At 37.9% G+C, this 12,500-nt stretch overlaps 1 protein-coding gene across 2 annotated transcripts in view; it reads left to right on the top strand.

Annotated features, from left to right (window-relative positions):
• The window catches only part of LOC125031241 (paramyosin, long form-like), a 97,474-nt gene that overhangs the window by 45,595 nt on the left and 39,379 nt on the right, over positions 1–12,500 (top strand). For both annotated transcript variants that reach the window (XM_047621887.1, XM_047621885.1), the window contains exons 3-8: positions 1,478–1,564; positions 2,995–3,161; positions 7,119–7,317; positions 8,751–8,876; positions 10,575–10,771; positions 12,339–12,471. In XM_047621887.1, the coding sequence (XP_047477843.1) occupies positions 1,478–1,564; positions 2,995–3,161; positions 7,119–7,317; positions 8,751–8,876; positions 10,575–10,771; positions 12,339–12,471 (909 nt within the window). The remainder of the gene's footprint in view (positions 1–1,477; positions 1,565–2,994; positions 3,162–7,118; positions 7,318–8,750; positions 8,877–10,574; positions 10,772–12,338; positions 12,472–12,500) is intronic.

Below are 12,500 nucleotides of genomic sequence, written 5' to 3' on the forward strand. Positions count from 1 at the left end.
GGGGGCCACACGCTCGCTGGCTCGCTGACTGATAGATGGTACTTGCTGATTCTATACGAGTATTCTTACCGTAGACTCGGTACAAAAAGAATAAGTCCAAGATCTCTCCATTCGTTTGTGAGATGGATATGGAACGATTGATGAAAATGACCGGACTTTACTCGATCCTCATTTCTTAATACCGATTTTTTAAGAAACCGAAGAATAACCTGGTGACAATCAGTCGCTGTCAGAGAGAAGATAGCGTACCGACAGCTGACGTTAAGATTCCTCAGATCCTCAGAATTCAGAGGTCAGTTAAGCTGTCGCCTCGACTGACGGTTCGAATGCCCTTGGCAAGCGTGGTGGGCGTGAGTTGAATCTGGGCGGCACTCATAAACAACTCAGGGCCGGCGAAGTAGGGATATTATAAACTAAAAGGAAAATAAGGATCATTCTGATAAAAACTATGTAAAGTCAATATATATATACGTATATATGATACATGTTGAAGTAGGGTTGTTATAAACTGAAGGGAAATAAGGATCATGATTATATAAATTATGTGAAGGTAATATATATATGTCAAGTTATATATTATAAATATATTAAGCCATCATCCAAATTCATATGTGCTTTGCGGGGTTTTTTTTTTCTCGCGCGGACAGCCTTCATCCGTTTCAGTTTCTGATGTTTTCCTCGTGGCGATTTTATTTCTGTCTTCCTTTGTGTGTGTCTACTTCGAGGGATGTTTTTTTTTTTTATGTTCTTCCATCCCCGTCTTTAGCATCCGTTTTGCCACATCGTAGTGTCATTTCGCGCATCGTTCTCCTCTTTTTAACACCTCCTGTATCACATTTTTCTCCCCTTTCATCTTCAGCCTTAAACACACAAACCTAGAATCTCCGCCGGTATGTAGGCCAACATAAGCGCGCAGTTAAATGTGTGCAATTGTGGAATGCACGGGAATTTCCGGGGTATGAGGAGGTATGTGGGTAAGGCCTATTTACGGGCCTGTCTTTCGACCTGACGTGACCTGACCAAGGACGGAAATAGAGGTCGCACCCTTGTAGGTTTCAACAATAGCTCGTGCCACTGGGTAATTTAGCTTATTAATAGATTATTTGCTTTCATGGGACGCACGGTGTAGGCAGACAGGGGGCGGGTGCATTTGTATTAACTTCTGTATCTAATGAGAGGCTCTGTTTCTCTTATAAGTTTTATCTACTTTTAATCATCATTTTTATCCCACCAGATGTGCCATCGCCATATAGTATTTACTATTATTTTAATACAGATTATAAAACTTGTATACCCTGTAAACTCATATTATATTGCGTCCGTATTCACACGTAACGCGTATTCTCCACCTATCAAACAGGAACAACAAATACAAAATAAAAACATCCTATCAACTCACCACATCCCACAGAAAAAAGGTTATTTCTTTCCTCTACCTAGATTACTTGATTAATTAAATTGTTTTTTCTCCTTCCAGGTAGAGCGAGAGAAGGCCGACCTCAGCGTTCAGGTTATTCAGCTTAGCGAACGCATCGAAGAGGTCGAAGCCGGCGCCGATGGACAGGTAATTCTATTTTTTTGTTCGTTTCTGTCGTACTTTTTATATTTTTATTCGTTTTTTTGTTTTCAAATAATTTAATTGTTCAGGCTAGAAGGATTGTTTGGTTCATATTTAAGGCATATAGTTTTTAACAATATCTATTCTTTTTCTTTTATTATCATGTGATTGTTCACTTTGAGGTAAAGAGTTGAAACATTAAATATTTTTGTTGTTTTTCAATTTATGCCGATCAAAAAGTTAGTTCACTGAGTACCTTATTTTGTGGAGTTACAGCCACATTTTATATTCATTTTTTGGTAAATACTGAGAAATTATCGAGAATTATCAGTGGTATCCCTATTTTTTTCCTTTTTTGTTATGCATTCATTTGTTTTGGTAAATACTAAGGTAATAATAATCAGGTATTATCTCTGCTATTTTCTTTTATTTTTCATGGATCTGGATTATTTGAAAAATCTAGATAATCACTGATTAATTTAGTGATAGGAAAGTATACTTCTTAAAAAATAAAATATAACATTCTTTCTTTTACTAAATACTCTTTATATATACTTTTTTTTATGTGCCCTTCTTTAATGCCCTTTTCTGTGTTACTTATCACTATATAAATGCGTGTTACCATTCACAATAAGTTCATTTTCTTAAAGAATTATCTATTTAAGCGATAGAAGATATGGTATCAAACTAATATTCCCCTCAGATATGCATCTTTATAATATTTATTTCTGCTTTTGATTTTTTTTTGTTTAAATTGGCAAAATGTCAGTCACTTATGATAAACATATATGTTATATAAAATAGATGCTAAATGATAGCAAAGAAATGGAATTACACTTAATAGAATATCCCAATCACGCTAGACTAATATCGAAAAAAGTTTCTAATAGACTTTGAAGTTTTGACCTTTGATCCAACCCTGTCCTTGCCATACTTCCTCCCTATTTTTCTCTACCTTTCCACACGAAAATAAATAAATAAATGAGTAAATAAAAAAATAAAAAAACCTTAAAAATATGAAAAACTTCGCGTGTCTTATCCTTCTCCTCAAGCCATCTTGACCTCTGACCCAATCTTTCCCTAACCTACCTAACAACGTTCCTCCCTTCTGTTCCTTACCCTTCCACACAAACGGGAAAAAAAGGGAAAAAAAAAAATCATCCACCGTGACCTTTGACCTAACCCTAACCCTTCCTACCCACCTCCATTAACTTTATTTCCTTTTATCATTTTTATAATTATTTCTTAATCCAAATTTCATCCACATTTCATCCATCCTGACCTCTGACCTAACCCTAACCCTTCCTACCCACCACCATTAACTTTATATCCTTCTATTATTATTTCTTAATTATTCACTATTTCCTAATCCACATGTCATCCCCATATCATCCAACCCTTGAATACTGACCTAACCTCTGACCTCGCCCCCGCAGATCGAGATCAACAAGAAACGGGATGCGGAGTTGGCCAAGTTGCGCAAGTTGTTGGAGGACGTGCACCTGGAGAGCGAGCAGACCCACCATATGCTCAAGAAGAAACACCAGGAAGCCGTCGTCGATTTCCAGGATCAGATCGACATCCTCACCAAGGCTAGGAATAAGTGAGATTGCGTTTTTTGTTTTAGTTTTCTTTCGTTTCATTTTTTTTTTTTTTTTCAGTATTCATGTGTGTTTGCGTGTACATATATACATACATGCGTACGTACATACATACATACATACATACATACATACATAGATATATACATACATACATACATACATACATATATACATATATACATATATACATTTATCCATCCATCCATCCATCCATCCATCCATCCATCCATCCATCCATCCATCCATCCATCCATCCATCCATCCATCCATCCATCCATCCATCCATCCATCCATCCATCCATCCATATATACATACATACATACATACATACATACATATACACATGCATACATAAATATTATCATGTGTGAGTGTACACGCACTAATACACACACATTATAAGAAATATTCACACCCGACTCATTCCATTATGAATTTGAATGCCAACTCCCACTCATTCACAAAGGTTGAAATAGAGTAAAATTCATCTTGTTTTCTCCTCTTAAAAATAATAATGATTTACGAAGGTTCATTCTGTAACAACAGATTTGTTTCTCTCTTTGCGCAAAAGTTTTAGAAGGAATCACGCTCGCAGATAACAAGAATGTGTAAGAATGAACCATACTTTCCCTCCTAAACATAAGTGGGAAGATAAGAATATCGATAAACAAGGTGATAAACAGAGACTAAGCAGAACAGAGAGAGCGAGAATAGAAAGGAAACTATAGCGATTTCCATGCTTCGAAAGTTACAAGAGAGTACTTATCATTTTAATAACATTTACCCTGATTAATAAATGGAGAGAAAACAAATGCTAACAATCAGTATAAGAGGTCACATATAAGTAAAAGTTATGCGAGGTTTGGCCACACTCCTAAGCTTTAACTGATGAGAAACTTGGCTAAGTTAACCGGTTGTCTCTTTACACACCACATAATACAACCTATGCAGATACAAAGCACCATAAATCTATATTCTTCAGTCCCAAACGTATAATTAGGTATTGTATATAAATACATTATAAATATATAAAATAACAAGAAAACAGAACAACGAAAACATTATAACTATAAAACAAGAATAAGTACGCTGGGAAGACAAAAGACAAAAATGTCATCGTATCACTCAGCCTCTCGGATCTCTCTCTCTCTCTCTCTCTCTCTCTATATATATATATATATATATATATATATATATATATCTTTTATCTCTCTGTCTCCCCCCCCCCTCCCTCTCTCTCTCTCTCTCTCTCTCTCTCTCTCTCTCTCTCTCTCTCTCTCTCTCTCTCTCTCTCTCTCTCTCTCTCCCTCCCTCTCTCTCTCTCTCTCTCTCTCTCTCTCTCTCTCTCTCTCCCTCTCTCTCTCTCTCCCTTTCTCTCTCTCTCTCTCTCTCTCTCTCTCTCTCTCTCTCTCTCTCTCTCTCTCTCTCTCTCTCTCTCTCTCTCTCTCTCTCTCTCTCTCTCTCTCTCTCTCTCTCTCTCTCTCTCTCTCTCTCTCTCTCTCTCTCTCTCTCTCACACACACACACACACACGCACACACATATGCACACACACTCCCTCCCTCCCTCGGTCTCTCTCTCTCTACCAGAATGGGCTTTCATTCGTTGTTTACCACCGGAGCTTAAAATTCGCAAAGGCAGGTAACTTAAGATCAGCTGACCGAGTGAGTCACCAGGTGTGTTGTGTCTGGAGCGAAGCCTGAACCCGGCTTCGAACACACGCAGCGGGATCACCACGAGGAAGGGAAAACACGCGGTTGCCAGTCGCCTTCAGCAGCGGCACCACCTTCGTACGGGTTGTTATTTTTAGAAGTGACTGGCTCGGAACATGACTGGCTCGTAAGATGCTTGATGATATGTAATTAAGCGAGTTTTATGGTCTATGTGGTTTTAAAGGGGGATTTGCGGATACTTTCTTGACTTACTTTAAGCCTAGAACAATGTAGTGTTCATTATATATGTATGCGATACGTATTTTCCACTGAACTCTCACTCAGTGAAATGGACATTTTTTTTCTTTTCTTTCTTTTCCTCTGTTAGAAAAACTGCCTTATGATATATAAAACATATAGAATTTCTCGTACTATATAAAACTGGTTCTCTCATAATTCTTCACATAATTATCATTCTCTTACTATTGACCTAAAAAGAAATCTATATTTCTTTCACTATCTCTCTCTCTCTCTCTCTCTCTATATATATATATATATATATATATATATATATATGTATATATGTATATATATATAAACATATAATGAAATTTCCCGCGAAGCTGAAAGCAGTCTCTGAATGTGCATGCGCTTGATCTAGCCATCGGAGGCTGGTATCCACTAACAAACAGGAAGGGCTTTGAGGAAAGTATTACGGCCCCTGGGAGAGGCTGCCAAATTCTCAGCCACAATGGGGAAGCGGTAACAAAGAGACTAAAAACGGCCTTTATATTTTTCTGGTCCCGTTTTCTACCGGGCTAGCCACCCGACCTTTTTTTTTATCAAAGAAAACCTTCCAGTTTTCTTTAGAACTTTTGAGGTTATTTCCTTGTACGTATCGATTTATTTTGTGAGTTTGTTATAATATCTATATTGGTAATTTACTAGAGGACCCGGATAATGATTTCTAGTTGATAGAACCAATAATAAAGATGTAAAATGAACAGCAAACTAGACAGAATAGTCCCCCCGCGAACGGCTTAGTTGCACGAGGTTATAAATAGCGCCTTTGGGTATCATCAGGTGGGCAAGCACGGCCTCCCCGCCGCCACCAGCTTACATACTTGCCCAAACTCACTCCCCTGCCCCAAACAGATTTATTTTACATACAACTATCGATAAACCATCTTCCTTTTAACAATTTCCATCTTCCCTTTCACCTGCAAAAGATATAAGGGAAAAATAACTAGGAACTATATGTCAAAATATCGAGGAGGAATACATACCTAGGAGGCGAGTGGGGGGTGGCTGTCGGCTTCATTCGGCCTCAGTCGGCTGCCGTCGGTTATTTAGGGAGGATTTTGGCCGGCATGAGGGAACCGATTTTATTGGCATTGTTATCACATTGGATGATACTATTATCTAAATAAATCATCATAATTTGTATTAGGAATAATCGCTTTATCATAATTATGATAACTGCAATTATTATTGTTATCATCATTAGTATCTTATTTTAAACCTGTTACTATTGACTTCTCATTCATCATCATTAACATCAAAATCACCAGCATCATCTTTATCACCAATATAACCACCATCGGCAAAATCAACTGAATATTATATCATTATAGAAAACTGTAATGATACTGACTTCAGTATATACACACTTAAAAGGAATAAGTAATATCAATAAAAGTCACTATGATTTTTAAACTATTATTAATATTATGTCCATCATCTGCAACTCATTATACTATTATAATTAATATTTCCATCAACTGCCACTTATTCTTTGAATTATAGATTACAATACAGCATGCCAATTGAACCATATAAAAGGGACCTCCTGATAGATGCAGTTATCAGTGTTTAATTATCAGTACTATGACTATCGCTACTATCATTATTACAAATTATTAAGACACTGATAGAGAGAAATCATTAACCATGTAGTCTTTACCAAATAGTACTTTCTCTTGACTTTTAAACATGACTATAGAATTCAAACTCTATTGTTTAAAATTGAACATAATAAGGTTCTAAAACTCTTTTGATACTCCATGGCAGTTTTTATTAAATATATATATATAATTATATAATGATCATGATAATAATCATATATCTCAACGCTCCAACTTAAATTAGAAAAAAAAAAACATATAGAATAAAAAAAAAAATGTACCTGAACTTCAATTTGAAAATAAAAAAATAAAGAATAAAAAGGAAAGTTGAATTATAGATAAAAAAAAGAAAACCTTTTTCCAAAGAAAAAAATTACAACCCCACTCTCCCTTCCTCCAGGATTGAGAAGGAGAAGAGCAAATTCCAAGCCGAGGTCTACGAACTGACCCAGCAGCTGGAGAAGGTCACCCTTGAATCTGCCGGATACCACAAGTCCGTCAAGAGCCTCAACATCAGCATCCAGGAACTGAACATCAAGATCGAGGAACTGAACCGCACCATCGTAGACATCACCTCCGCCAAGCAGCGCCTGAGCGTGGTACGTTTCGGAGCAGGTGGAGGTGGAGCAGGTGGAGGTGGGGAGGGGGGGAGGTGGAGCAGGTGGAGATTGGGAGATTGGGAAGGAGGTGGAGGTGGGAAGGGGGGGAGGTGGAGCAGGTGGAGGTGAGGAAGAGGGGAGGAAGTAAGTGGGTGGGAGTGGGGGAGAGGGGGGGCTTAGAGGTGGATGTGGAGGGGGTGGGTGAGGGAGGGGAGGTGAGAGGGGTTAGGAGGAGTGAGGGGGAGAGGGTAAGGGGTAAGAGGGGAGGGATGAGAGGATTGGGGAAGAGAAAGGATGAAAGTGAGCAAGAAAGGAAGAATGAGAGAGGAGAGGGAAAGAAGAGTTGAAAGGGAGGAAAGGAGATGATGGAAGAAAAGATGATGGGGGTGAGAAAGAGAGAGAGGAAGGGGATAAGGAGGAAGAGAAGGGAAGGAGGAGGGGAAAGGTTAGATGGAAGGAAGAATAGGAGGAGGTGAAGGAGGGAGAGAAGGAAAAAAGGAGAGGAGGACGTTAGAGAAGGAGAGGGAAGAGAGAGAGAGAAAGAAGGAGAGAGGAAGGAGAGGGATAGAAGGAAGGAGAGAGTGGGAGAAGAGTGATTTCATGGCAGGATATGAGGGAAGGGAGATGGGGGAAAGAGAGGAAAAGTATGGTTAGGAAAAAGGAAGAGAGAGAGAGAGAAAGAAATGGAATAGAGGGATGGACGTAACAAAAGGAAGAAGAAAGGAGAAGACAGAAGGATAGGAGGAAAGGAAGGAGATAGGAAGGAAGAGGAGGGATTTAGGAAGATGGGAAAGGGGGAAGAGGAGGAGGAGGAGAAGATTTGGGTGACGGGGAAGAGGGGAGATAAGGAGAATGCAACAGGTTCAAAGGAAGAGAAAGAAAGAAAGTGGAGTGAATTTGCAAGCGAAGGAACATATAGACAGTAAATGAGAATTTGATATTACAGAAGTGTGGATAACGTATGATTTTTTTTTTTTATTCATATTTTTTTTCTGTTCGTACGATACCGTCACTTTTCACTCCAAATTTAGCCACAGAGATGTAGTGAACGAATGTATCCGGGAATATATAAGATATGTGTGTATGTATGCATATGTGTCCGTGTGTGTCTGTGTACATTTATATTCATATTTGCATCTACAGTTGCATGTATATACGCGTGTATTTTTGCATATATACATCTACTCCTATGTATATACACATATATGTGCATTAGTACATACATGAGTACGCATATAAATATATCTATATGCATCTACATACAAGCATACATGTATATTCATATGTAAGTGTGTGTGTGTGTGTGTGTGTGTGTGTGTGTGTGTGTGTGTGTGTGTGTGTGTGTGTGTGTGTGTGTGTGTGTAGACACAAATTTCCCTCAACATAAATTCTAATTAACACCATCTGACCCCGTCTCCCTTGCCACCCTGCAGGAAAACGTCGAGCTGACCAAGGTTGTCCAGGAATACAAGGTCAAGATTGAGGAACTGAACTACACCATCAAGTCTGGCTCTTCCAGCGCTGAGGAATGGAGGAGGAGATACGAGCAGGAGGAAGCTGTAAGTTTTTGTTGTTATTGATGTCATTTTTATTGTTGTTATCATTATCTTTATTATTATTATTATTATTATTATTATTATTATTATTATTATTATTATTATTATTAACATTGTTATTATTATTAATGTTGTTGTTATTATTGTTATTAATATTGTTATTGTTATTATTGTTATTAGTATTGTTATTATAATAATATTATTATTATCATCATCATTATTGCTGAAATTATAAACAATGTTATTGTTATTGCTAATGTCATTGTAATTATCATTAATAACAACATTGTCAAATTAATTATTGTCATTATTATATCATTCATTATTATTATCACTATAATAATCATTATCGTTGTTATTATTATTATCATTATCATTACTGCTATTATCATTGTTATTATTATCAACATATATATTATAATAATAATGACCGTTATCAGTAATACCAATAGTTATAGTTTTGAAATCATTATTATTTCGAGTTGAAGACACGTTGATGAACAAAATATATTTAAAGTCCATTGTTGCATTTCCCATCCAATACAAGAAGAAAAAATCTTCCTTCATTTTTCCTTCTTCTTCTTCTTCTTCTTCTTTGTATTTCCTTCGGTTCCCTCGTTTCTTATATATCTGCTTTCCCATCTTCATCATTCCTATCCCATACAAGGAATAATTCCTTTCCTCCTTCTCCTCCTTTCTTCTTCTTATTATTATTATTCTATTTTCTTCGTCTTTTTTTTCTTCTTCTTCTTCTTCTTTTTCTTCTTCTTCCTATTTTCTTATTCTTTCTCTTCTTTTTCTTAATCTTTTCCTTCTTCTTTTTTCTTATTTTTCTTTTTTTTTTTTCTTCTTTTTTTAATTTTTCCTCTCCTTCTTCTTCCCTTCCCCTACCTTCGCTATCTCTATCTCCACCTCCTCCTTCTTTTCCTACACCTACTTTTTCTTCCCTGCTCCTCTTTCTGATCCTCCTTCACTTCCTCCATCTCTGTCTCCACCTCCTCCTCCTCCTCCTCCTTTTCCACCACCACCACCTCCTCCTCCACCACCACCTCCTCCTCCTCCTCTTCCTGCTCCTCCTCCTCCTTCTCCTCCTCCTCCTCCTCCTCCTCCTTTTCCTCCTCCTCCTTCTCCTCCTCCTCCACCACCAACACCACCACCACCACCTCCTCCTCCTCCTCCTCCTCCTCCTCCTTTTCCACCACCACCACCTCCTCCTCCACCACCACCTCCTCCTCCTCCTCTTCCTGCTCCTCCTCCTCCTTCTCCTCCTCCTCCTCCTCCTCCTCCTTTTCCTCCTCCTCCTTCTCCTCCTCCTCCACCACCAACACCACCACCACCACCTCCTCCTCCTCCTCCTCCTTCTCTTCTTCCTCCTTCCTCCTCCTCCTCCTCCTCCACCACCTCCTCCACCACCTCCTCCCCCTCCTCCTCCTTCTCCTCTTCCTCCTTCCTCCTCCTCCTCCTCCACCACCACCACCACCACCTCCTCCTCCTCCTCCTCCTCCTCCTCCTCCTCCTTCTCCTCTTCCTCCTTCCTCCTCCTCCTCCTCCACCACTACCTCCTCCTCCTCCCCACATCTTCTCTTCCTACGCACCCCACCTCACCCCACAATCATCCACACACTCCTTCCTACCTCTTATTCTCCCCCCCCCCCCCACCACCTCCACGCACTCCACCTGACCGCCGCCTTCCACCCGCAGCGCCGCCGTAAGCTGGAGAGCGAGCTGCACTCTCTGAACAACGAACTCAACGCACTCAAACGCTCCTATGACGAAGAGTGCGAACTGCGCATCGATATCGAGCGCAAATACAACAGCGAAGTATCCCTTGTGCAGCAGTTCAAGAGCAAGTACGAGAGCGAGTGTCGTATCCGCGTCGAGGAGATTGAAGAGATCAAGTAAGTCCTGCTTTTCTGTTTTTTTTTTTGTTTTTTTTTCTTTTCTGTTTTATTTATCTTTTTTTTTTCTAGGGGGATGTTTTTTCTGTTTATTTTTCGGGGTGCCCTATTTTTCAGTTTCTTCCGTTAAACAAATAGACAGAAAGACAGACAGACAGATAAATAGATAGATAGATAGACAAATAGATGGATAGATAAACAGATAGATAGATAGATAGACAAATAGATGGATAGATAAACAGATAGATAGATAGCTAACAGAAAGATGGATGGATAGATAGATAAACAGATAGATATTTTAATCCCTTTACATCTAAGTTGGATATAACCAGATTGTGTTTTAGCTATATATATATATATATATATATATATATATATATATATATATGTATATACCCTGCATCTCACCCTGACACTGTAAATATGCATTTCTGTTATATTTTTCTTATAAATTCCATATATTCAGTAATAGTTTACAAAACAACAGACTACAATTTTTTTCTATATATTTAGGCCTAAATGTGTACAGGATGTGAATGGAACAACAAAGGGAAAAGCAAGAAAACACACGAATATATTTTCCTGTTATACTGATGCCCTGAGGAAGCAATAGGGCGAAAAAGTCTCGTGAATTCATGTGTTTCCTTGCTTTTTGTTATTGTGTTTTTTTGCCATCGTTGTATTATTTATAGGATATTTGTGTATATTCGTGCGATTCCTTGTTCTTCTCTTCGTTGTTTTGTTTATAAAGTTAGGATTAATAATTGTGTTATCCAGAGCCCGTATATCTTATCTAATAGTCTGTTTTTAAAGGGAATTTAGCTTTTCGGAATGAGGTCACCGACAGACAGAGAAAATAAATAAATAAGAAATAAATAGATAAAAAATGATAAAACAGGAAATGTAATATAAATAAATGTCAGAACACGGAAATATATAAAAAAAAAAAATCGATTTTGGGAAGTGAATATAATTTATAGATATCTTGTTCTTTAACATATTCTAGATATTCCTTGGATATGTTCTTCTCGATGTTGTGAAGATAGAGATAGGCTTGATATGCTTAGAGTTATATACAATTGTCATACGCATTCTTTGAGTGTCCAGACAATTAGATTTACTTTTATACTCTTTGCGAAAAGAAAGTGGCTATTTTATTCATTTTATGGAACGTAATCATCTGTGGACTTTTTTTTTTTTTTTTTAATATTTGTTTGCGTTATTTTCTCAAGATTGTTATATTCTTAGTATACTCAATATGTTTATTCTTAACATTCTCATTATATAACTTATTCTTAAGATACATGCAGTATGTATTCTTTATTCTTAAGATACATACATCTTTACATGTATACATAAGTTTTTAAGATAAATACATCTTTACCACATGTATGCACAAGTTCTTAAGATACATACATCTTTACCACAAGTTTACACAAGTACTTAAGATACATATATCTTTACCACAAGTTTCCACAAGTTCTTAATACTCACAAAACATAACCACACTCCCAATATCCTCAACGCATATACAACACGTATACTTAACCCTACGTGCGTCCTACAGGAAGAAGATGACTGCCAGGATCGTCGAGCTCGAGGAACACTGCACAAGCCTGAATCAGAAGGTCGCTAGCGTTGAGAAACAGAAGAGCCGTCTGTCACAAGAAATTGAGATTATGATCCTTGACTTGGAGAAGGTGAGTGTCTTGGGACGGGGCTGGGTTGT

Source organism: Penaeus chinensis, chromosome 12 (genome assembly GCF_019202785.1).
Source record: "Penaeus chinensis breed Huanghai No. 1 chromosome 12, ASM1920278v2, whole genome shotgun sequence".
In the NCBI taxonomy this organism is placed as follows: Eukaryota; Metazoa; Arthropoda; class Malacostraca; order Decapoda; family Penaeidae; genus Penaeus; species Penaeus chinensis.